The sequence below is a fragment of the Pyrgilauda ruficollis genome, unplaced genomic scaffold, assembly GCF_017590135.1.
Source record: "Pyrgilauda ruficollis isolate IOZ18807 unplaced genomic scaffold, ASM1759013v1 scaffold31, whole genome shotgun sequence".
Classification (NCBI taxonomy): Eukaryota; Metazoa; Chordata; class Aves; order Passeriformes; family Passeridae; genus Pyrgilauda; species Pyrgilauda ruficollis.
In genome coordinates this window covers 7,971,822-7,996,134 of record NW_024524489.1, presented here as the reverse complement: position 1 = coordinate 7,996,134, position 24,313 = coordinate 7,971,822, and the positions used below count along the sequence as shown (strand labels likewise).

At 46.1% G+C, this 24,313-nt stretch overlaps 1 protein-coding gene across 1 annotated transcript; it reads left to right on the top strand.

Annotated features, from left to right (window-relative positions):
• The first annotated feature begins 1,623 nt into the window (after positions 1-1,623).
• ACBD3 (acyl-CoA binding domain containing 3) lies at positions 1,624-19,973 on the top strand. Its single transcript, XM_041473934.1, has 9 exons — positions 1,624-1,732; positions 2,454-2,636; positions 9,578-9,719; positions 10,763-10,903; positions 11,653-11,811; positions 13,234-13,408; positions 15,910-16,102; positions 16,785-17,069; positions 17,902-19,973. Exons 1-9 carry the CDS (start codon positions 1,624-1,626, stop codon positions 18,111-18,113), a joined length of 1,599 nt encoding a protein of 532 aa, XP_041329868.1. The 3' UTR covers positions 18,114-19,973.
• The last annotated feature ends 4,340 nt before the right edge of the window (positions 19,974-24,313 follow it).

Genomic DNA, 24,313 nt, shown 5'->3' with positions numbered 1-24,313 from the left:
TGCTTCTTTTCCCACGCAGAAGCTGCTGTTCCAAGAAATGAATGAACAATTTACTGGCTGAACTTAGGATTTTCATCTTATCTGTGAATTAAGCTAAGGGTTTTCTCCAACACATAAATTATTGGGAACTCTTTGTCATAATCATGTGGGAAATATGTCTCCATTTACAGAATTGATGAGCAATTCACTGAAGGTGTTGCAAGTCATACTGGTTGCATGCCAGGGAACAGTCAGCTCAAATAACCATCGCTGCAAATTCAAAATTTTCTTCTAGAAAAATGTTTCATCATTTACGTGATCCCAGACCAGGACTTCCTGACTCCTCCCAAGATTTAAAGTTCAATTTTTTCCTAAAATACCACCTCACAGCTACTCCTGACGGAACTTCAGTCAGACACAGCTCTCTCAGAGACACCTCGCTCTGACTCTGCAGCTGGGACCTCTCCAAGAGTTTATGGTGCCCTTCCTGGAGGAAGCTGCTCTGCTGGTGCCAGCTCACATGCCCCTTGCATGGCAGAGCAAAGCTGGCACGAGGAGAGAGGAATGGCCTCACATTTGATAAGCACACCGAGCGTTTGCTGCGGGACACAGCCTAGCAGGAGATAAATCAATTTTCTGTAATTATTCCAAAATCAGCTCATCGGCACCTTGAATTTAGCTTGGCCTCCAAACACACAAAGGGCTGCCAGGTTTCAGGCCAGTCTCCTTCCATGAAGCAGAAACACCTCTGGTTTTAACAGCAGAGAAAGTATTTTCTTCCATTTGGGTAAAACAGAAAATCTATAGTGCTCAGTTAGAACTTCAGCTTCTCTTACTCTGAGGATGCATTTTAAGGATAAAGAATTCAGTTTCTTAAAGCAGGAACTATGGATTAAAGCGTAGAATTAATGACAGAAGAAAATATTTATGAAGTGCATATTCCTCAAGCCAAGAAGGAAATGTGTCAGACCAAAACTTTGAAAACTGAAATTTCAATAGAAGTGATTTATAAATTAACTATTAAACGTTAAAGTGAAGCTGGCTATGATGGTGAAGTGACAGACCTGTAAGGCAGGGTGCAGGCTTGTATGAGGAGATAAAATCATCTGTTCTGTTGTTAGACTGGTCTGTGAGGTAGCACCAAATAGTCAGTACAGAGAACTGTGTGCTCTGGAGCTCCAGCCAACAAAAGGGGAGGATGCAGCCTCATTTTGCAGTCTTTGGCAGGAAAAAACAAACTACATGGTGTTACATTTGATCCTCAATAAACAAAAATGCTAGTGGAAGGGGCTACAAAGGATTTCCAGTTAGTTGTAAAATTTATTTTGAAGCTTAGATGACTCATCATCCAAACCAAATTCTGCCCCATGTAGTAAACAGTGCCTTGAGTAGCATTGTCTCCCAAGAAATACTAACTGGAAATGAAGTAATTTAATTTAAAGCTTTACATTTCTTGTAAAGAAATGTATTTCACTGTCCCTTTCACCCAAAGGCTTCTAAGCACTTTGTAAGTGTGAAAATGAAATTTCTTCAACATTCGAGAGATCAACAGATGGATCCAAAGCCCCTTTGATTGGCAGATAAACTAGCCAGTGTGACAAACTTCAGGGGATAACCCTAGAAGGGGGCACAGGCTCTGGGGAGATGGGTGAGACTCCCACCCCCTCGAGTTTCAGGAGGCTGAAGAGGTGTGCAGTTGTCTTCTTTAGCATTGGCTTCATGAACCAGCAGGCAGGGATGTGCCACTTCCCAGGTGTGAAGCCTGAATCGTGGTTTGGCTGAAAAATGTGACCAAAAGCACTCCATGCTAACACAATCTCTCAAAATCCTGCAAGCAAGATTGTGTGAGCTGGGAATAAACCTCTGCAGCCGTGCATGGCAGCGACTCTCTCCCTTTCCACGATAATAGTATTATTGTAAGCAGTGTTTCACGGTCACAAGGGAATGAGCTAATTGCAGATACAGCTCTTGGAGAAGTAATTGCCTTGTGCTCTTTTTACTCTTCTCTGGCTCATTTCTTTCCTCTCCTGTGTGAGGCCTGAAGCATGATTTCTAGAGAGGAGGACAAGAGGTCAGCAGCAGACCCAACAGCACCTTCCAGCTGGACCAAAAGGATTTTACAGAATCGGAGAATTGTCAAGGTTGGAAAGGACCTTTGGAGACCACCAGTCCAACCCCGTGCCAAAGCAGGGTCACCTGGAGCAGGTGACACAGAACTCATCCAGGTGGGGTCTCCAGAGAGGGAGACTCCCTGACCTCCCTGGGCAGCTGTGCCAGTGCTCTGCCAGCCTCAGTGCCAAAGGCTGAGTGAGGTGGAACTTCTTGTGTTACAGTTTACAGCCATTGCTCCACATCCTGTCACGGGCACCACCGAAAGTCTCGGCACTTTCAGATATTTTAATGCGTTAATGAGATTCCCTCTCAGTCTTGTCTTCTCCAGGCTTAACAGGCCTCCCTCAGTCTCTCCTCACGAGGGAGATATCGCTGTTGGAAAACCATTATCAACCAAGCACCCACGCAACGCCGAGCGGGCCCCGGCTCCCCGGGCGCGGCGGAGGCCGGCGGCGAGGCGGCGGAGGAGGCGGCGCTGAGCCTGGAGCGGCGCTGGGGCTTCGCGCTGGAGGAGCTCTACGGGCTGGCGCTGCGCTTCTTCAAAGGTGAGCCTGGCCGCCGGCCCGGCCCGGCCCGCACCGCCCCCCCGGAACCGGGGCAGCTGCCGGCACCGGGGAGCCCCGGGCGGCATCGCCCGCCGGGCTGAGCTGCGGGGCTCAGGCGGAGCCCCGAGAGCCGCGGTTCTATTCCCATAGGCCGCAGGAGGGCTCGGGGCGAGCGGCGTGTCCCGGCGGCCCGCGGGGATGCGCGTTGCCTGGTGCCGGACGGCCGGCCCGGGCCGCGGTGTGGCACTGCCGGGGTGGGTGTGCAGCCCCCCGGCTGGAACCGCAGCGACAGAGCTCCGTGCCGGTGGCACGGCAGGGGAAAGATCCCGGACGAGGGCGAGGAGCGCTCGCCGTGAGCGGTGCCGCGCCCGCTGCCAGCCCGGATCGTGTCCTCCTCAGCGTGCCAGCTGCAGGGCTGGCTGTGCTGCTTCAGGGCGAGAGGACACAGTCTTGAGCTGTGCCCGGGGAGGTTCAGGTTGGACATTGCGAAGAACTTCTACACAAGAAGGGTGGTTGGACAATGGAATGCGCTGCCCAGGGAGGTGGTGCAGTCACCGTCCGTGGAGGTGTTTAAGGAAAGACTGGACGTGGCACTCGGTGCCGTGGTCTGGTTGACACAGTGGTGTTCAGTAAGAAGTTGGACTCGATGGTCTCAGAGGTCTTTTCTAACCTAAGTGATTCTATGATTCTGTGTGCCGCCATGACCCCAGCAGGCAGCTGTGCAATACCGAGGGTGTAGACCTGGAATGTTTTTGCTGGGATCCCCTGTAGCCAGGTTTGCTTCTGTGGAAAGGTGGATGTACCCTGCCACACTCCGTTTCCTCCCAAGGATGAAGTGGGCTGTGAGGTTTTGAGGGAAGAGCTGTGCTCACTGCATTGAGCACATTTCAGCAATGTGTCGCTCCTGTGGCTTTCAGGCAGACACTGCTTCAGGTGGAGCAGGGAGCCCAGCCTCATGCCTGCACTAGGGAAGACAAGCTGTGCACTTGGAAAGGTCAGTCCTGTGGCAATCAGTTGTTAGATGACCTCCCAGGGAGGCTGCCTCTTCTAAGGGCAAGCACTTGCTGGCAGGTGGAAATGCAGCTGGAAGGACAAAGCTGTCTTTCTTCACATTGGCTGACCTGCACCTGGTAGCTGTTAGGAGCATGTAAGGCTCTAAGCAGTTTTCTCAAGCCTTTGAGGTTCTTTGACTCTGTTCTGATGCCCTTCCACAAAGTAGTTATTTTGTTAGCATGCTAATATAGAGAGGTGTTATTTTTTAAGCTGTAAAAAGCATGAGGGATCATAAGATCTTTTTTTTCCTCCTGTATCAGAGCTTATCAGCTTGTGGAAGCATTGTACTCTATGTCTCTCTCTTCTTTCTGTAAAAGTTGCTTAAAAGAGTTCTGGTTGTGTTTAATGATGCAGAAAGAAATGTGTCTCCAGCAGCAAGTTCCTGTTCTTGGTCAGCTGTGGTCTTTTTCTGTCTTGGGTTGAATATTCTACAGGAACCTGTTTTTACAGTGTGAACTTGTGTTTACAGTGCAAACCTTGCATGCTGTGAATGACTTTATCTATATTGTTGCTATGTAGCAATAACCTATATCTATTATATCACGTTTGAACAGAATTTATGTTCTGGCTTTATCTCCTCTCTGATGGTGAAATCTGTGGGGTGTTACTTGTGTGTAGGTTCCAGTTGCTTGCCTTGTGCTCTCTTAGCAATGTTTTTATTTGTTGCTGTTCTTTTAATCAAAACTTAATAGCAACATGTTTCAGTTTACTCCTGCTCCTTTTTTAACCTTCTGCAGTGGTTGTGCTCATAAGATGATAATTTTCCCCATTCAGTTGTGTTATCAATCTTTCCAGTGAAAACCTTGTTTCTCTATCCTTGTGGCTGGAATAACTCACACAAAGTCATTGCCCGTCATTTTATCTGTAGATTTTTTCCTAAAAGTGACATAACACAAAGATTTTTATTTATAGATCTGATGGGGAGCTACAGGAGCTTGCAATACTTGGGTTACTGATTCTGCCAGCTTGTTCTATATCTGCGCAGCTCCAAAAATAAGTGGTCTCGTTTCCAAATTATTTTCATGCTGTCAGAACAACTGTGGGAGTGGGCACGCTTGGTTAGCAGCCCTGTGCATGCCAAGGAGCAAACAGGGATTCCTCCTGTACTTCAAGAGGCAACTGATCTATCTGAAGAGTGGCCCATCTTAATAGGTCAGTGCTGAGATCTTGTTTCTGACCATTCTTCTAAAAACTATGCTGATAGTTAAGCAGCTTTTTTTCTGCTTCAGTGTGCAGCCCGAGTTGTCTGTAACTCCTGGGGTACTTTTGTCCAAGAGAAGTTGAATCTGATCAAAATACTTCGAGTTTGCTTATTGCTACGACTGCTGGCACTTGTCAGTGGTGGCACACCACTGCAGGAACAGAGTTGCTCAGAGGCAAGACAGGGTGAGAGTGTGCATAAACAATGAGCAAAACAAACTGAAACTAGGCTAGGATATTAAAGAGACTCAAAAGCTACTTTATTCTGTCTCTGATAAAGACAAATCTAAAGCAGATCTAAAATGCTCGACCCTGGGTCACTTCAGCTGTCAGGCCTTAGGCTGTGCAGGAGATGTGCACTATCTTTTTTTTTTTTTTTAAGATTCATAATGGCTTGTGAAGAGAGCTTTCCGGAATAACAGAGGCATAGAAAATAGATGGTAACAGTGTTCCAGTCCATTTTTCTGTGAGAAACACGAGCCTTCTTTTCTTTCCCTTATGCACTCTTACCCTTCCTGCTCTGTTAAGCCTAGTGCAGGTCAAGCAGCACTAGAAGCTGCCATTAAGAAGCTGCTCCACTGTGCTGGATCCAGTGTACAGTGGAGAACAGTCCTGTTACAGTCATTGTACATTTCTGTGTCTCTAGGACTGCCTGTAATTGTGAGCCCTGGGGCATCTGGCACAGTACAAGTGTCTCTGATGGCTTCCTCTGCTTGCTGAGCTGGTACGAGTTAAGCCAGTGAAGGTAACCTGTTCAAGCTTTGTCCTGAAGCAGGAGAGGGTGGCTTGCATAGCTCTGCCAGCAAATCTCTCCCAGGATCAGCCTGGCTTTGTTGTTTTCCACATCCTGTCATTGAAATACCATTGCACCCAACCTTCAATATATGACAGTCCCTGAAGTGTTCATGCACTGTCTAAAGTGATTTGCAGTGCAGCACATCTGAGCAGACAGTACACAAACCATATCATTTTGGTATCTAAAAGCTCTCCTGGAATGTTAAGTACTCTAATTTTCTTTGACTGCTCTAAGTTATTTTCTCTTATCCTAACAAGAATGCATCTTCAGCCTCAGCAGAACATCTTTCTCGATTAATTGTTTGACCTCTTTTTTTGAGCACTAATTTGATGGTATGATTGTAATTCGTAAGTTAAGTAGGCTCTTGTTGTCAAGAATATGAAAACCCCTGTAATGTATATACATTTGTGAAGTTGAGCTTTGATCTTGTTTAATTGGAATTCTGTTGAGGCAGAACACACTTTCAGGAGAGGGGGATTAGGAGTGTAAGAGTGAACTGGGCTCTGCAGGCAGCAGTTCATTCCTCACACTTCTCAGTTTTGGTCTTGCTCATTAAAACGTTGCAAATGAATAGAATTAACATATGAGACTTCTGCTTTTAAAAGCTATGAGGTGAAAAATCACTCTTCACAAATTGTTTTCTGGATGACTCAGCTGAATGCTATCCCAATGGAATTAGGTATTTAGAGTGGGTGCAGTAGGTGGGGTTGGAGTGGAAGGTGCAGCATGGTGTGCCGTGTTTCTGATGGGGAAAAAAAATCTGAAGTTACAGAGCAGTAACAGTATCTTGCACAATGCAATCTCTTAAGCATGTTTCTTAAACTCCTTTGTGTCTAAATTTGCGGGCTTTTATCAATCCATGTCAATAATACAGTGCCACACAGTGACATAAGCTCCTCAAATTGCTAGTAACAGCTTCATCCTGCTGTTGTGGTTGAAAACTGGGCATCTTCCTGGCCTTCTTGGGTCAGGGATCCCAGTGGCCATAGGGAAGGTTGTGCAGCTGCTGTGTTACTGCTGTGCACGTCCTTTGGATTTTTCAGTGTGTTCCCTGGACCTCTTTGATGTTCTTCCACTTGCCCCAGCTGTGTGAGGTGTGTGGGTAATGCCTGCTTCAATGGCGCCTTCACGGATGCTTGGATACATTTGGCACTTGTACTTGTCTAGACACACTAATGCTCTTTTTGGCATATTTGACTCTGCAGATGAATTCAGGTCCTCTGGTTCAGTTAAACACCAACAATTCCTGATCTTTGGGGTGATCATACAGTGTGGTTTATGCTGTAGAGTTCAACTGCAAAATAGTTAGTGTGAAACTTCATTTTCTGACTGGCTGCAAGTGTTTTTCTGATAATTTGCTTCTGAGTTACATTATCTACAAGTCACTGAAATCTTGTCTTGTATTTTTGTCCTCTGTCTTTCCCCCTCTCTTATTTAGCTTGTTTGTTGTTCTTCCCTTGGGTCACCATTCTTTGTAAATGCAGATTTTGGCTTCTCACAGTAATTAGGGCATGAGGTCTGACTTCTCTGTTCTGTGAAAATGCAGATGTGTTGTGCGTTGCATGGGAAATGAAGGTTTTCTCACTTTAACTCTCCCCAGGAGTGAGTTCAAATACTGATGATGTTATCCTGCTTAGGTAGCAGTTTAGTACAGCAAATAGCTGTGTGTTTTGCCAGACAGATGTAGGTACACAGGCTGTGAAGATTTAACTGTGCTAGAGGGACCCCCTTGAGAATCATGCTTTGCTCAGAAGCCTGGCAAAATTTCAGCGTGGTACCTTTGTCAATTGACTTGCTTTGTAGCATGATGCCCCAGGATATTAAGCATTATTTCAAAGTAGTGCTGTTTATTGAGGCTAATGGAAGTGCTTGTTACCTGATAAGTAAATTCTGAGCTGAGTGTAAAGTGTGAAGAGTTGAGGAAAAGCCAAAGGGCTCTTTGGCAGGCCTGAGAGCAGGAGCTGAAATCTCACCGGAATATGGTGATTTGAATCCCTTAAGGATCACAGACTTGGGTGGGAAGAGACTGCTGGGGATTGTCAGATTTAGCCCTCCTTTTCAGTTCAGGCTTCATGGCACTGTCTCGCTTTGAGTTTTGAACATCTTCAGTCATGGAGACTTAAAAAACTTCTCAGGGCCATCAGTTCCAGTGCTTGATCACTGTCAGTTTCAAAAACAACAACATTAAAAAAAACCCCAAAAACTTCAAGCAAACAAACAAAACAAAATCCCATAAAAAAGGCAAGTGTTATTTCTTATACTTGAGTTTGTGTCATCTGCCTCTTGTCCTTTCAGTGTATACAGAGTAAACTCTGGTTCAGTTTTTACATCCCCCCCTTTTCTACCCCATCCGATTTTTTTTTTTGGAAGCAGATATTTTTAGGGTGAAATGCTTCTGTTCTTGAAGCTGGCAATTATATTTGCTGCAAGGTTGTGTGACACTGGGACAAGAGCAAATACTTGAAATTCTGCAACAGTGATGTGGACTTCTAGGAATGGATAATAAGTAATTAAATATTTACCTTCCTAATCATTTGATTGTGGCTTCAAAATAAGTGGCATGCGTGTAGTAGTTCCTTTTGATGTTTCAGCTGAGTAAGTCCAGCAACGTACTGAACTTTGTCTGTCAAAAATAGAATGTCTTGCTGTGACCTGCAAGCACTTTCCCACTAGCTTTATTTCTTATTTCCAGAAGGGTTTGCTCTGAGTTTTTCAATACTGTAGTAGGCGTATTTTCCTTCCTCTGTAGTTCTAAGATTGTTTTCCTGTTAATAACAGGAAAAAAGTGTTCACAAGTGTCAGCCAAGCAGTTTTGCAGTATGTGTCAGCCTGAAATTTAGGTGTGGAGTGTTCAGTTTGGGGCTGTAAACTCCTTGCTCCAAAGGAGAACTGGGAATGAGTGGCAGCTTTGTCTCCAGCTCTCATGAGAAGTGACTATCTTTTACCTCTGGTAGTAGCTTCCTCATTTCTCCTTCCAAAAGGAGATGGTGCTTATTTATTTGTTTTCTTGTTCTAGAAAAATGTCTTTTTCTTAATGAGCAGTGTAGTCACACAGAGCAATGCCTGTTTCTTTGATTTGTTTTGGCAATTTAAATGTGTTGAGGTAAGTCCTAGCTGACTAATTCACATATAATTTTAAATCAATGCAAGTATCTTCTTAGCATTAAAAGCATGGTGGGATCCAACTGGGAATGCTTCAGAAGATGTTCCTGTGGAGCCACTGGAACATTTTCAGGCTTATGTTGCCTTCTTATTGTCAGAGTTCACTGTATGTGTTGGAGCTGATGGAGCCAGCTGCAAGGCTTTTCATTGTGAGAGGCTGTTCCAGCTGCCTTGGCCAAGGGCAGCAATTGTATTCCCTCAAGGAAAACTCTCCTTGACTCTTAATTTTTGCTCTCTGCAGTCCTCCTTGCCTTCAACCTTGGTTGTTCTGCTTTCATCGGTGTGAAGAGACTGAAAGGAGAGCAGTTTATAAAGCTAACATCACATCTTTCTTTGTGGAAATCCTTCCTATGCACACTAGAGTAGACTTGTCAGACACATTTGAATTCAGTTAAGGTCTTTAAATATTTTGGAGATATAGATCCATATGGTGTGATGTTCAACAAATTAATGTAAATATCTATGTGATGACTGGCTGTAGATAGTGGGATGCAAAGCATTCCACACTGAAGTTTTCATTAGCTGAAGTAGATGTGTTTCTTCTGGACAGATCTATATTTTAAATAGAACTGACTTAATTTGTCTAACCTTTTGTGACTCGACTTTTTTTTTCTGTTTTTTTTTTATGGTGGAAATCATGGTAATGGTTATGCAACATACTCATTCATATTCTGTGCTTAATTAATCACAGCAGTGAAATTTTCTTTTTTTTTTTTTTTTTTCCCTACAGAAAAAGATGGCAAAGCCTTTCATCCAACATATGAAGAAAAGCTCAAACTTGTGGCACTGCACAAGCAGGTTCTGCTGGGACCTTACAACCCTGACACTTGCCCTGAAGTTGGATTCTTTGATGTGCTGGGCAATGATAGAAGGTAAAAGGGCTGGTGCTTTTGTTGGTCTTAACTCTGCTTTTCCTGTGAGGAGATAACATCATCCAATTTCTGCAAGTGTGTGGGTTATCTCAAGTGTCTGTGCTAGTGGAAAGTGAAAGTGGCCTCTTCAAATACATGTAAGAAGTGTGAGTCACAGTTCAGTACAGGAACTAACAGAAGATTATTGGGTGGGTTTTTTTTCAACCACACTAGAAGCTGCTCTGCTGACAGTCCAGTTTCTCATAGCAGTTTAAGATGCATTATTGTGCAGGCCCATGTTTCATTCAAACTCCACACCATGGCTACAGCAGGCCAAGGCTTTTGCCAGTGGTAGAAGCATTCATCACAGCTTGTCCTAACACCAAAGCTGATTTCTGAAGTCACAAAATTAAAACCTGATGCATTCAAACACTGAGTAAATCTTTTATGAGACCTGGGATGTCTCAGGTATGTCTCTTGTGTTGCTTGCAGCTCAGGCTGCACTTCTGTTCATTGTTGCTCTTTTTGGTGTTCTAGACTGGAGGCAATGTGCAAGACAGCAGTGGTTTTTCTGAGGTGGATCCAGTGCACTGCTTTTGCACAAAAGGATGTAGCTTTTCTTAGAAAGAGCAAGGCTGTGTCTTTCAGCTAACTGAAGTGCTGTAATCAATAGTTGTTACCGTGTTTGTTCATTCAGGAAAATGTAGGGGAAAAAAAAGTATACAAACTAGAGTGGGAGGAGGTTAAAAAATACTTCAGCTTCACTTGTAGCTGGGAAGTTTTTTGACATAGCTCAGAATTCAAAGTAGGGTCGATGGGATGTATGAAATTTCATGTAAGAGCTGAGTTATGTCTATTTGAAAGACGCAAGAAAAGAGAACATTGTGCAGGCAGAAGAGAACATTTTACTGTCTTTGGGAAGAAGTTGTTGGTTCTCTGAAACTGCAAATGATAATGTTTGGTTCCTGGTCTTCCAATTTTTTTTTTATTTTCTGGGTTGTCAGTGCTCACTACTGGCTTAAAAAGAGTTGAGTCTGTTATTTCAGCTGAATTCTCTCTCTCAGGAAGGAATGGGCTGCCCTTGGAAACATGTCAAAGCAAAAAGCTATGACAGAGTTTGTCAAGCTCCTACATAGGTGCTGCCACTTGTTCTCAACGTATGTCACTTCCCACAAGATAGAGAAAGAAGAGCAAGAAAAGAAAAGGTAACATTTGGGTGCTTTGGTGTTGGCAGCTATGGAGTGTGTAACTCTTGGCCTGGGGACAGTATCACAGCTAGCTTAGGTTGGAGTTGTCTTGGGAAGGGAAATGCTTGAAATGTAGGTGGTTGTGGTACCATTTGATCTCTGTAAGCCTTTTTACTTTGCCAGTAATGGGTGGTTTTTAGGAGTTTTAAAAATTTTGTTTATACTGTCATCTGCTTTAGAAGAAATGCTTCACAAAATGTCTGTCCCAATATGTCTGTGGACTAAATATACAGAGAATATTAAATTGTCAGTTTTAAACTTCTCTTCTAATATGGGTTAGCAGCTTGATAAAGGCTGCCTTATTGTTGCTTCCAGGTGTGATTATTAAACCATAGTATCCACATCATTATGGAACATGTGTGAAAGCTTGGAAGATGTGTTTAAAGCTTCCAGGCAATTTTTTCTGCAATGCAGGTGGCATAGTAACAGGTTAGCATGACTATCAAATTGTAACACAGAATTTACCCTTGTCATGCTGCTGAGTGCAATAAAACTCTGCAATAATCTGGTTTTTTTGTGTGTCCAGTAAGACACTTCTCCAGGCCAATTTAATTGTGAGGAGGTGGTACCAGACAAAAAGGCTCACTGGGCAGGCAAAAGGCAGGTTACAGCATGTTGAAAATAACTCATGCTAGGATTGTAGGAATGCACTAACTCATGCTAGGATTGTAGGAGTGCTGAAATGGCTTATTGAGTGGATGTTGCAGGAGAGAAGAGGAGGAGCGAAGGCGGCGTGAGGAGGAGGAGCGGGAGCGGTTACAAAAGGAAGAAGAAAAACGGAGGCGAGAAGAGGAGGAGAGGCTGAGAAGGGAAGAGGAGGAGAGGAGGAGAATAGAGGAGGAACGGCTTCGGATGGAGCAGCAGAAGTGAGTAGTGGAAACAACACTTAAAAGAAAACCACTGCCTTGCATTTGAGACAATTGTATACTTGGAATATACAGTTCTAATTGTATTCCATTGTTCCCATCACATCCAGATGCTGAGAACACAGATCTGGCTTTGCACATGTAATATTTAAGAGAATAGTAAAGCTGTTCCCCATCAGTCAGCAACTATTTTCCACCATAAGAATGTCTTTGCAGGGGGTGTCTCTGAAGTAGACCCAATGCTTGCCATGTAGTGGTTTTGAGAAGGGAGCAAATAATTAAACCACAAGTTTTGCTGCTTGTTTTACCTGGTGAGAGCCAGAGGAGTGTAAGAGACAGATGTGAATTTATATATACAATAGAAAGTGTTGCACAGTGCTAAGTAACAAGAAGTGTGGTATGCCTTGAAGTTGAGAGGGTTTTTCACATGAATAGGAGTTGTGTATTAAGTGGTCATAGCAGGTTACAGAGTTTAGACAGAAAAGGAATGTGGGTACCAAGTGCATCTAAACTGGTCATAGTTTTGCTGAAAAGCAGTAAATCCTGCTCTTTGTGATATTAGACTAGATTAGACCAGTCTAATACTGGTGCTTTAGAATGTGAATTTTGGGGATGGAAGAGTGAGAAGGAAAGAATTTTTCTTGCAATTGTGTGGTACTTCTTCCTTCCTCTCAAACACTGATAGCTGGTGACTGATGGAAGTAACATGAGACAGGCCCTTGATCTATCTTGTCATTTAGCCATAGGATTTCTGTTAGTTCTTTGGGGAGAGGAGAAAAACAGCCTGTGTGTATGTAACCCATGTGTTCCTCCTGAAGTTTCAGCCGTTGAGTTTACTGGAGATGCAGATGCCCCATCTGGCAGCATTTTTTTGTTGTTGTTCCTGAATTAGGCCACTGTCAGTCATGTTTTTCATAATTGTTTGCATACTGACCAGGAAAACTAAGATAGTTATGTGGTGTGTTTTTCTTAGATCACCAAAAAGCACTGGTGTGCTGTGCCACAGCAGGTTGTTCCTACCAATATTTATAGAAGGTCTGCTGGAAGGATGGTTTCTGGAAAAAGCATGTGTGGGTTTTTTCCTTTGCTTGTTTGAGAAATTCAGTCATGTGGGTTTTGTGTAGCCCTGCTTCTTTATCAGACTACAGATTGGAACTATGTAAGAGCTCTTGTTGTTTTAACATTGGATGTTTCCAAACAATGGGTAGAAAACGTTGCTCCCTTCTTCTGTTCTCAGCATATTTTTGGGCAAAACACACATCTGCCTTAGCTCTGGGTTCCGCTCCATTACGTAGCTTCATTTTAATTGGGTTTTGCAGAATGGCATTAAGTGCTGTAAGTGGCCTGAAAGGCAGCTAAGTGCAGGGATTGCCCAGAGGCTGAGCTGTTGGTGAGGCTGTGTGTGCTCCCCGTGCTGTGCAGGCAGCAGATCATGGCAGCGCTGAACTCGCAGACGGCCGTGCAGTTCCAGCAGTACGCGGCACAGCAGTACCCGGGCAACTACGAGCAGCAGCAGATCCTCATCCGCCAGCTCCAGGAGCAGCACTACCAGCAGTACATGCAGCAGCTCTACCAGGTCCAGCTGGCACAGCAGCAGGTATGCCTGGGGAACGTGGGCTTTGTGTCCCTGGGGAACCTGGCCTTTGTATCCCTGGGGAACGTGGCCTTTGTGTCCCAGGCTGTCCCTGGGGAACCTGGCCTTTGTGTTCCAGGCTGTCACTGGGATACATTAACTTGTCTGCTGTTATCTCCTTGGAAAGATAATTGCCACAGGGAGAGCTACCCTGCTAGTGACTAATGCTGCTTCAGATTCAAACACCAAAGCCCCTTTATTTGTTTCATCTTTTGGAGTAGTTTTCTGAAGCAGCTGTTAATTAAGAAAACATTAAGCATTCTTTGCTAATGACTTGGTTCAATATTATTGTTAGAGATGAAATGTGAGCCGCTCTTCTGCAGCGTTGGTGGTGTGTGTGTGTGTAATTTAATGACACACCAGTGCATCTGAGCATGAACAGACCTCTTCAGGTGACTCCTGGAGATCAGTGCAGAGCAGCAGGCTGTGGTCAGCCCTGTGTTTCTAGCTGAGCATGCATATGCAGCACTGTAGCATCACTGCTGCGTTGGAGGTTGCTCCTCCCTGCCAGCCTGAGCACTGCTGACTTCTCTCTCCTTCTGCACCTATTGCCTGACTTCATCACACACTAATACCCGATGAAGTTGCTTGCCTGCAATAAGCTGCTGCAATGATTTGGGTGGGAGGACAGACTGTAGCTGCCAGCCTGAGGCCTGTACTTGAGCTCAAGACCTAAAGTTCAGTAACTGATTTCCTGTTAAGTCATTTGTATTTTGTGGAGGCTGATGCTCTCAGTAAAGAAATGTCCAAGGAGGGGAACCATGTGAACCTCATGAAGTTCAGCAAGGCCCCTGCAGTGGGCCAAGTCAGGCACTCCCCAGTATCAGTACAGTCTTGGGGTGAATGGGTTGAGAGCTGTCCTGGTGAGTGAAACACTGGGTATGATCTGCAGTGGACTTTTGCAGCTCAGGAAGTCATTTGTATCCTGGGATGCAGGAAAACAAGTGTGGCCAGAAGGCTGAGGGAGAGGGATGATTCTCCCTCTCTGCTCTGCTCTCATGACACCCCAGCTCAGTGCTGCATCCAGCTCTGGGGTCCCCAGCGTGGGAAGGATGTGGACCTGGTGGAGCAAGTCCGAGGAGGCCTCGAAGATGTTCAGAGGGCTGAAGCACCTCTGCTATGAAGACAGGCTGAGGGAGCTGGGGCTGTGCAGCCTGGAGAAGAGAAGGCTCTGGGGAAACCTCACTGCAGCCTTTCAGTACCTAAAGGGGCTTTGTAATAAAGACCTTTTTACCAGGGCCTGTAGTGACAGGACGAGGGGCAAAGGTTTTCATCTGTGAGAGTGTAGGTCTAGATTGAACACAAGGAAGACTTTTTTACAGTGAGGGTGGTCAGACACTGGCACAGATTGCCCAGAGAAGCTGTGGAAGCCCCATCCCAGGAAGTGTTCATGGACAGGTTTGGTGGAGTTTGAACAGCCTGGTCTAGTGGAAGGTGTCCATTCCCATGGCAGGGGTGTGGCTCTAGATGATCTTTATAGGTCCCTTTTAAGCTGCCCACGACTGGATGGAGCTGAGGTGGTGTAGGAAAGTCAGAGACTTTCTGCCCTGTTATAATTACTCTTTGGGCTTCCAGCAGGTAGCTTCTGTAACACTTCTGAGGAATACTTTATTTGGATGCCTGTGAGTCAGGTGCACTGGGATCTGTTAGTGCTCTTCTGCTTACAGATCAGCTTCTGATGCAATTAATCTTGGAAAGGCTGTGTGCAATAGTTACTGATTTAGAAGTAGAAAAGTTCACACCACCTTTCTCTCAGTGCACAAAACTGCTGTAGTAGATAGTGAAATTTGGACAGCATCTGTGCAACTGGCTTAAATTTGAAATCTTAACTGATATTTTTCTATATTGTCTTCATATTCCTGCAGGATACCTATATTCCATTTGCTCATCAAAATCTTGTGATTATTAGGTTATCCTTTAGAGTGGCACTGTTACTTATATCTTTTCCCTGTCCCAACAAAAAAGCCTGTGTTTTCTCTCTGGGCTGGTAACAAGGGACAGGGAGATTCTCTGTTTGATTTATAAATTGGCAAGTAGCTACTATAGACCTTCAATAGTCAGCTCTTTTTATACCTGGATGAGCTCACTCTGGATGGAACCCTTACAGGCAGCGGAAAAAAAAAAAACAACCCAGCAAACAAGTCACACTTCCAACTTTGATAGAAATGTTATAGGAATGAAAAACTTCCATAGTTAAAGGCAAGAGTTTGTGTACACCATAATTAATTTGAAAGTTGAATTTTTTTTGTTCAGGTTGTATCCACCAGCCTAGAACCAAGTGACTTCACATCCCTTGGGACTGAGCAGATGGAACTGGTCAATGTGTGCTGCTTCTGGTCTTTGGGGTCAAGCCTCCTTGTAGGCTGAAGGGGAAGGTTTTTTCTTTAAATTGTCTTTATGCCTTCTGCTGGAAGGCGTAACATTGGTGTTTGGTTGTACTTGACTTTAAATTCCTGTTGTTTTAGGCAGCCTTACAGAAGCAGCAGGATGCAGTGGTGGCAGCCACAGGGACACCGCTGACTACTGCATCGAAGGTGAACACCCCTGCCCCAGGGGACACCCCATCCATCAATGGGCAGGCCAGTGCACATGCAGACAGCCCTGAGAAAGAGCTGGATCCAGAGGTTTTGGAAGAAGCACTGGAGAATGGACCAAAAGGTGGGACTTCTTAATTAAAAATAAATAGAATTTCTTAATTAAAAATAAATAGCAAAAGCCTTTCTTAGGGTTCAGGTGTCTTAAGTATGGTTACTGTGTTTCTTTGTTTGGTTTCATTTGCCTGTGGAAAAGCTAGGTTTGATTCCTGGGACTTCTGTCTCTCATGGGAGGATAATATTGCATAGGCAAAGCTCAGCTTTGGGAGGGGATGGAAAGAGGAGCATTTCAGCAAAGCTGATGGGATCCAGAACCTCCTCTCACTCTAGGCTTGAAGGAAAGGGGCATAAAAGTTCTAGCACAAAGCTGTTCTGGGCAGAAATAGACTTAGTTTTATTTGAGCTGAGTCAAGAGCTGTTTAAAGATCCTTCCAGTGAAGGGTTCTGTGCAGTATAAGCCTGTCACCTGTAGCAGTACCTTTGCCTTCTGAGGCTTTTCTGCATAAGCAGTGTGGCTTTAAATGTGCTGGGTGGGTGAACTGATAGCATTTAGTAGTGTTATAACTAAATTTGCACTGATTCATACATCTTTTCAGAGCTGAAACTTGCTGCTTCTGTTAAAAAAAATCACCTGGAAGCAACTTTAATGCTTGGGGCCCTCAAGTGTACCTAAGGAACACACTTAATTATGCAGCATAAATAACTGAAACAAAGCCTAACTGGAGTATTTCCTCCCCTGTCTCCAGATTCTGTCCCAGTGATTGCTGCCCCATCCATGTGGACACGACCCCAGATCAAAGACTTCAAGGAAAAAATCCGTCAGGATGCAGACTCTGTGATCACAGTGGGCCGAGGAGAAGTGGTTACAGTCAGAGTCCCAACTCATGAAGAGGGCTCTTACCTCTTTTGGGAGTTTGCTACAGACAATTATGACATTGGTTTTGGGGTGTATTTTGAATGGACAGACTCCCCTAATACTGCAGTCAGTGTGCATGTCAGCGAGTCCAGTGATGATGAGGAGGAAGAGGAAGGTAAGCACGCTAATGTGTGTAAACTGTCAGGGTTTGCTGTGAGGGAAACCCCCACTGATGGTCTTGTGTAATCTCCTGCTTTCCCTGGCTTCCATCTGGCTGGAGTCATGTTTTCAGTTTTGAATAGCAGCTGCAGTTCTGCAGGTAGCTTCAGTCCCCTCCTTGGGTCACAGGCAGGTTAAAGCAGCTGAGGCTGGGGAAATCCTTTTCCTAAGTCAGGTATTCAGTGAGCTGAAACCCCTGGTGTAACAGAGCACAGTGGATCTGCCCTCTGAAACCTTGGGAACAATCCTGTCCTGCTGTTCAGGAGGTGTTTCTAGGGAGGAATTTCCTTGAGGCTGCAGCAAAACAGCCTCAGAGAGCAAGTGCTGACACAGGTCACAGCCTTTGCCTGTGGAGGAGTCCAGCATACCATCACAGAAGTGTTTTGAAATGAGCATGTGATTTGCTTGGAAGGAGCTGCCCTGACCTAGGAAGCAGTGGCTTTTTGGGAGTCACTGCCAAGTAATCTGTGCTGGTCAGTATGGCACATCAGTGGTGGGTGGTTGTCATACTGAAAACCAGAGTTTGGCATCTCCACAAACTGATCTGGCTGTTCTGGGGAGATGGGTGTGGTGAGTTTTAATATCACACTGCTAAAATCATGATAAAATGAGCATCCTTGCTGTTCCTCCTGCTTCTGAGTGCTTCAGCCCCAGCCTTGGTATGGATCCCTGTGACTCCTCTCATTCCTGAACTAACAAAGAGGGCTTTGTCCCCTGGACATTAGTCTGACTTTCTTTCATAAAGCATCCACCCATGTTCACTGACACCTCTTTTTTTTCCCTTGCAGAAAATACTAGCAGTGAAGAAAAAGCCAAAAAGAATGCCAACAAGCCTCAGCTAGATGAAATAGTGCCTGTGTACAGACGAGACTGTCACGAAGAAGTGTATGCTGGCAGCCACCAGTACCCAGGGAGAGGAGTTTATCTTCTTAAATTTGACAACTCCTACTCTCTATGGAGGTCAAAAACAGTTTACTACAGAGTTTATTATACTAGATAAAGGTGTGGCTGTGTCTGAGGCTGGGCTGTGCAGAAGATGTCATTTTATTTGGAATTTTCTTCAAGCATAATGGATCCTTTTGAGTCTGTGTTTCATCCTGTCTGTATCTGTATGGTTTGTGTGAACTTTTAACAAGTAGACACTGGGATCTTCCTGCTCCATGACACTAATGCATATTGCATTGGGCTTAACACAGGATCTCCCTAACCTTTTTGGGTATTGGAGTCATTGGCTCCAGTGCTGAGGTCACATCCATTGCACTTGTTAAAGCCTCATGAAAAAGGGGGAGGGAGTTGCTGGCTCACTGGCTGGGTGATCTGATGTTTCCAGGTCTGGATGCCTTCAATAACTCGTTGATGGTTAATTTAAAGGTCCCATCAGTAACTGGTAGATTTGGATGCAGTTTGCTGTGTAGCAAGTTTCTCTTAACTGTAACTGAATGTCAGATTTTTTACACCATTAAAACTTGAAACTTTAAGTTTATGCAGTTTAGAAACAAGTTGTCTCACTTCTGTCCTCATCAAAGAAGAAACATTCAGTTCCTTAAACCAGTGTAGTGTGCAAGACAAGGATGAACAACGTCCTGAAAGTACAGCAAATAACCTCTTCTGCAGGCATAAGCTGAATGGTGTTTAAAAGTATGTGTAACAAGAAGAACCTTAATCTCTGCCCCACTGATAACCCTAGAATAAAAGTCATATTTTAATGCAATTGACTTTGAACAGGACACAGACTATTCCTGAGTTTAATGGGGTTTTTAATAGGGTAGACTAAAAAAACCTACAAGGCTACAAACTTGAAACCAGTTTTGTAAGACCAGAATATGCATGTTGTGCATCTGGAGAGCAGTCAGTCACTTTGATAGAGTATAGGAGTTAATGTTGCACTAATGATGGAAATCACTGCCACTCCTTTTTAGTCTGAACTGGTGATAGTGGGGTGCAAACTTTCTGCTTTAATTGGTAGCTGTGGGCAGAAAGGCCAGCTGCACATACAGATGCTTAAGGTAGCTTTAATCTCAATTTCACATGGTCTGGTTGGGGCATTTTGTATTTCTAAAGTGAAAAAGCAGTGCAGGTGTCCCTTGGCTTGAGGCTGCAGTGAGAATCCGCTCCCCCAGAGCCCAGGGGTTGCAATAATGACTTGTGCAAGTGCTCTCTGCATGGGTGATGCACCTTGTTACTGAAGGGAAGTGTTTGCTGTGGGTCTCAGAGCAGCTCTTGCAGTCAGGCTTCCATTGACCAGCTGCAGCATGTGCAGTTCCACGGGAAATGACGCTGAGTTGGCAGGGTTTGTGTGAAGGGTCAGTTTGTACATACATGATACTTTACTTTTCTCATACCAACCACGGAGATACTTCTCCTAGAGTGCTTAACTTGTCATCTTGCTTTTTGGGTCAGCAACACCGTACCAGCTTACAGCTAGTTAGTGCTGCTTTATCCAAAAACACTGTACAATGTTCTGCTCTTGTGTACATACAGTATATAAACCATGAATTTAGAAAGTACCTTGCTTTTAAAGAAACTACTATTTAATGTAAAAAAAAAAAAAAAGAAAAACAACAACAAAAAAAAACCTTTGAAAAAGGCAGGCACTAATATATTTCTTCTGGTCTTCAAATTACATTTTTTTTTTTGTCCATACAAAAATGTTACAACTTCTTCCTTTAAGAGTATCTGTTCTTGGGAGCGGTGTTTGTTGCTTTAAATGGCAGCACTTACTGTCATGTGTTGAATGCTAGAACTTCTACATTTTCAGACTTTTTTTTATTGCCTCTGGCTGTTGATAGTACAGTACAAGTGCGATTTCAAGATACCTTGAGATAGTATTTAATCCTAATTAAAAGACATTTATCTGTAATGCTGTTGGCTTTTTATTAATTTGCAAACCTTGGCATTGCTGTGTATGGCTCTTGAGCTAAGATAAGCTTGTCATCATCTCTCTCATGTTCAGAGGTTCAGCACCACGCTCACTCTCACTCCTGTGCCCAGGAATGTCTCTGGCTCGCTGCATGGGGCCATCTGTCAGTACTGGAAGAGCCCAGCTTGAGCTGCATCATCTCTTTGGGTTTTGAGTGGGTAGCAGGAGGGGTTGGATGTGGGCAGGTGAAACCTGTAAGCTCTCTCCTCCAAGAGTCCTGAAATCCCTCACCTGGAGGGCAGGAGACAGGATCATGCATGGTTTAGGCTGAACAAGAAGGACCTAGTGGCAAAAAGGCAAGTTAGGCTGAGGTTTGTGTCAGTCACTTTTTACTGCTTAGCTGCTGCTGCTGGTAAGCAGCTTATCCTGGAGCTGAGGCCAGGATGTGCCTTAATTTGGTCCCAGAATTCACCTGGGGAACAGAATTCCCTTGAGAGAGAACAAAGCAAGTGCTGTGCAAGATACTGAGAAGTTCAGTGTACCATAGTCTGGGTATGCTAAAGCTAATTTCACACAAAATCGGTAAGTGCATTGAAACCAAAGTAATTACAGCAGCAAGCCTGCCCCAGCTGAGCCTATTTTACATGTCTCATGCATGTATAAATTCCCCTTTCCCCAGTTAGAAGGGTAGCACTGTGCTCCTCACAGCTCACTTTGGGCAGCTCCCTTCCACAGGAGTTCCTATAAACACTTTGTGCGATGAGCAGAGTCACTGGCAGTGGCACCAGGTGACACAACACCAACAGCTTGACAAAGCTCTGTTCTGAGTGCACTGGTCCTTTGAGAAAAGCTAAATGATTGTTGGAAAACATTGTTAGAACAGGTTCTTTGGGGCACTTTGGTGGGAGACAGCAAGGCAGGGCCTTCCTTGGCTCTGCTATCCCAGGAGGATAAGCAGTGAGCTCAAAACAACTTCCTCATTAAGCCACTTGTCTGCTCTGTGACGTTATCCTTGCTTATCCCCTTTGCTGTCCTTCCCAGCCCTTGGCTTTGGGCACTTTCTGCCTTGTGCTTTGCCCGTCGCAGATGAGAGGCTGTGGTTTAGAGCAGCCTCTGAGGTAACTGTAGTGGGCAGGGTCATCAAGCTCTGCAGTCAAAGGGACAAATTTGAGGCTGTGTCACTGCTTTATTTGCCACGGAGATGTGCAGGTCCCTGTGCTAATGCTGGCCCCATGCTCTGGGGCAGCAGCACACCTGCCTTGGGCTCTGGGGTGAGCAGCTTGCTGGCTTCAGAGGGCAGGTTACAAATGTCAGCTACCTGCTTTTGGCTCAATTGCTTAAAAAATTTCTAAACTCACACCACAGCTACACCCATGTACTGGAAGATTAAGCAAGGCATGAAATGCCATCCCAAATCTTTCCCTGAATGCTGCTCATCTGAGGCCTGCCCCTTGGACATCAAAAGTTCTACTGAAACATCAGACTGGCTTAAAGAAATACATTAAACTGCTTGGACTAGTAGAGATATAGATATGGCCATGCAATATGATAGACAGTTATCATCTGGTATCTTAAAAATAAGAAACTTGCAAGGAATGAGGAAAAACAAGGCAACACTGGTTCTCTATAAGAAATTCTTCTCCCAGCCCTTGTTATTTTCATCTTGTGCCATCTCCATCATGAAGCTGGTGAGAAACCTGCTCCTTTCTGTTTACTCAGGGGGTCAGCACTGGCATGGCTTGCTGGTGGTCAGATTTGGAGGAGTAATTCCCTATTTCAGCCTCCACTTCTCTGGAGTTTGGTGTTTTCCTCAGTGCTGGACTTCAGCTTTTGTGCAGATTTGTTTTAAGGAAGCAGCTGCTGGGTGATGGGCACTGCTCTCACCTGTCCTGCCAGCTGCTCTGTGCTGAGGCTCAGCAGGAGCTTTGATGTTTTATCCCTCCCAGTGCCTTTGAGCAAAAATTCCCCTTGGCTGTGCTCCCCTGATGGAGGAGCAGGTCTGAGTGGAAAAAGCCGATTCCCCTGGCCTGGACAGTTCACCCCTCCCTTTCCCCAGGGATGTCTGAGCTGCTGTGCCACCCCTCCAGCCCTGCTTGCAGCTCCTTTCCTGCTGTGCCTGCATCCCCTGGCGTGGCAGGAATGTCCTGGGGAAGGACATCCAGGGCTGCTGGAGGACAGGCTCTCCCCTGCCCTCTGGATGACCTGTGGGCAGGAGAGCAGTCCCTGCTCAGCCAGCAGAGCAGATGCTTGGCCCTCTGCCACCACCCTCAGTGAAACCCCTGCACAGGATGCCTGGGACAGCCTTTAGGGCATGTGGGAACAGGCTCTGCTGAGGGAAACCCCTGCACAGGATGCCTGGGACAGCCTTTAGGGCATGTGGGAACAGGCTCTGCTCTAGGGATGAGGAGCAGCTCTGCCCACGGAGCTGGGGGAGCCCAGCACAACCCTCTGCTGCCCCAGGGCTGGGCACAGGCTGGGCACGGGCCCCTCTGGCTGTCCCCATGGCCCTCAGACCCTTCCTGTGCCACTGAGCTGCTTACTGTGACCCAGCTGTGACCCGCTGTGACCCAGCTGTGACCCAGGTGTCCTTTCTAGACCTGCCTGCATGGACATTATGAAGGGGGTCTCCTTCCTCACATATCCCACTCCATGTCCTGCCCATGGCGGTGGTTTGCACTGGAGGGTTGCAGTTCTCCAATCCCATCTCTCAGGCTGTGCAAAACTTTGGGAAGTTGTTTGCAGCCTGTGTCAGGACAGTCAAACAGGATCACAGAGTGAGCTCAGGGCACCGAGCAGAGTTTTGCTTGATGCTTGTTGAATTTGGCTCTGGTTTGAAGAGAACAGAGGTTTTTAGTGTTTAAAGAAAGTGACGCTAAAGCTTGGATTGCTCCATGCCCAGGGAAAAGTGACTTCATGCAGGTGATGGGAAGAAGCAGGCAGGAAGCAGAATCAGCAGCCCCCAGGCAGTGCCCCAGGGCTGGGCTGTGCCCTGGCTCAGCAGAGCTCCCAGCACACAAACCCCCCCTGCCCCAGCCAGCCTCGCCCCACAAATGTCCCCTGTGCCCTGATGTGTCCCCCAGAGGGGAGTGGGGACGCACAAGTCTGCACCGACCCCAGGTGGGCAGCGCTGAGGAGGAGCAGCATCCTTTTGCAGGCACCTTCTGCAGCTGGAGGTAAAGCTGTGCTCAGCAGGTCTGGGTGCTCAGCCTGGCTGGGTGAATTTCCCCTGGATGACTAATCCTGTTTTCCTAAAGCTTGCTGACAAGATTTTTCCCTGGCAAATGCTCTCCTTGGGGTTCTTGTGCCAAAACTCATTTTTACAGGTAGGCTTTGGGTAAACAGGGGCTGGGGGGGAGCTCCCCCTCCCAGCAAAAGGGACCCCACAAAGAGCCACTTTCTGCTCCCCTGGAGCCAGCCCAGGGGAACAGGGGCCAGGTTTCCCTTCCAGCCTGGCTGGTGGAACTTGCAGTGGCCACAAAGCAAAGGAAAACCATGGAGGAGCAGGGAGCCCCTGGCATGGGCAGCCCAAGCAGGGCTGGCTGGGCTGGTGCTGCCAGCCTGGCCACTCACAGCCGTGCCACGGCCCCAGCTGCTGGAGGATCCCCTGCCCCATGCCAAGGGAAGGGCAAAGACTGAAAACAGTGGGAAAATAAATATCCTGAGGCTCCAGCATTGGCTTGCTGCATTTCTGTGCTTTTGGGGGATAGTGTGTGACCTGCTGCTGTGGGAGAGCGGGGGCTTGCTCCCACCATGGTGCGTGCTCCAGAGCCAGAGGGACAATTCCTGATGGTGCCACCTTGTTCTCAATGCCCTTGTGCCCCCGAGGGCTCCCAAAAAGCCCCCAAATCCCCAAATCACCATCCCCATTCAGACTCAACCAGCACGAGGGTCTCAGGGACCAGGTCACAGGGGAGGCCAGGGCACAGCCCCGTGCATGGAGACGTGGGAGCTGAAGGGAAATACCCAGAGCGCTGGAAGTGGTGTAGGATGTTCAGAGGAGCTCCTTTGCTCAGCCACAGGAGCATTTCTCTCAGCCAGGCTTGGAAAAATCCTGATCCTGGCTTTAACCCCAAGTTGTTTGCAAGGCGAGGAGCTGCAGCCGGGCTCCTGCTGGGCCTTCATCCTCCTCATTTCCCTGCTGCTCCTCATTTCCCTGCTGCGTGCTGCTGTTGGCAGCACCAAGACCCAGCCAAGCTCAGCCAGGGGGGCTGGGTGACACAGCCAGGTGGACAATGTGACTGAAACATCCCCAGGGCAGCACGGAGGGCTTGCCCACCTCACTCCACCCTGGCTGGACACAGCAGAGCATCCAGGAGTTCCAGCCTGCTGTTAGATCATCT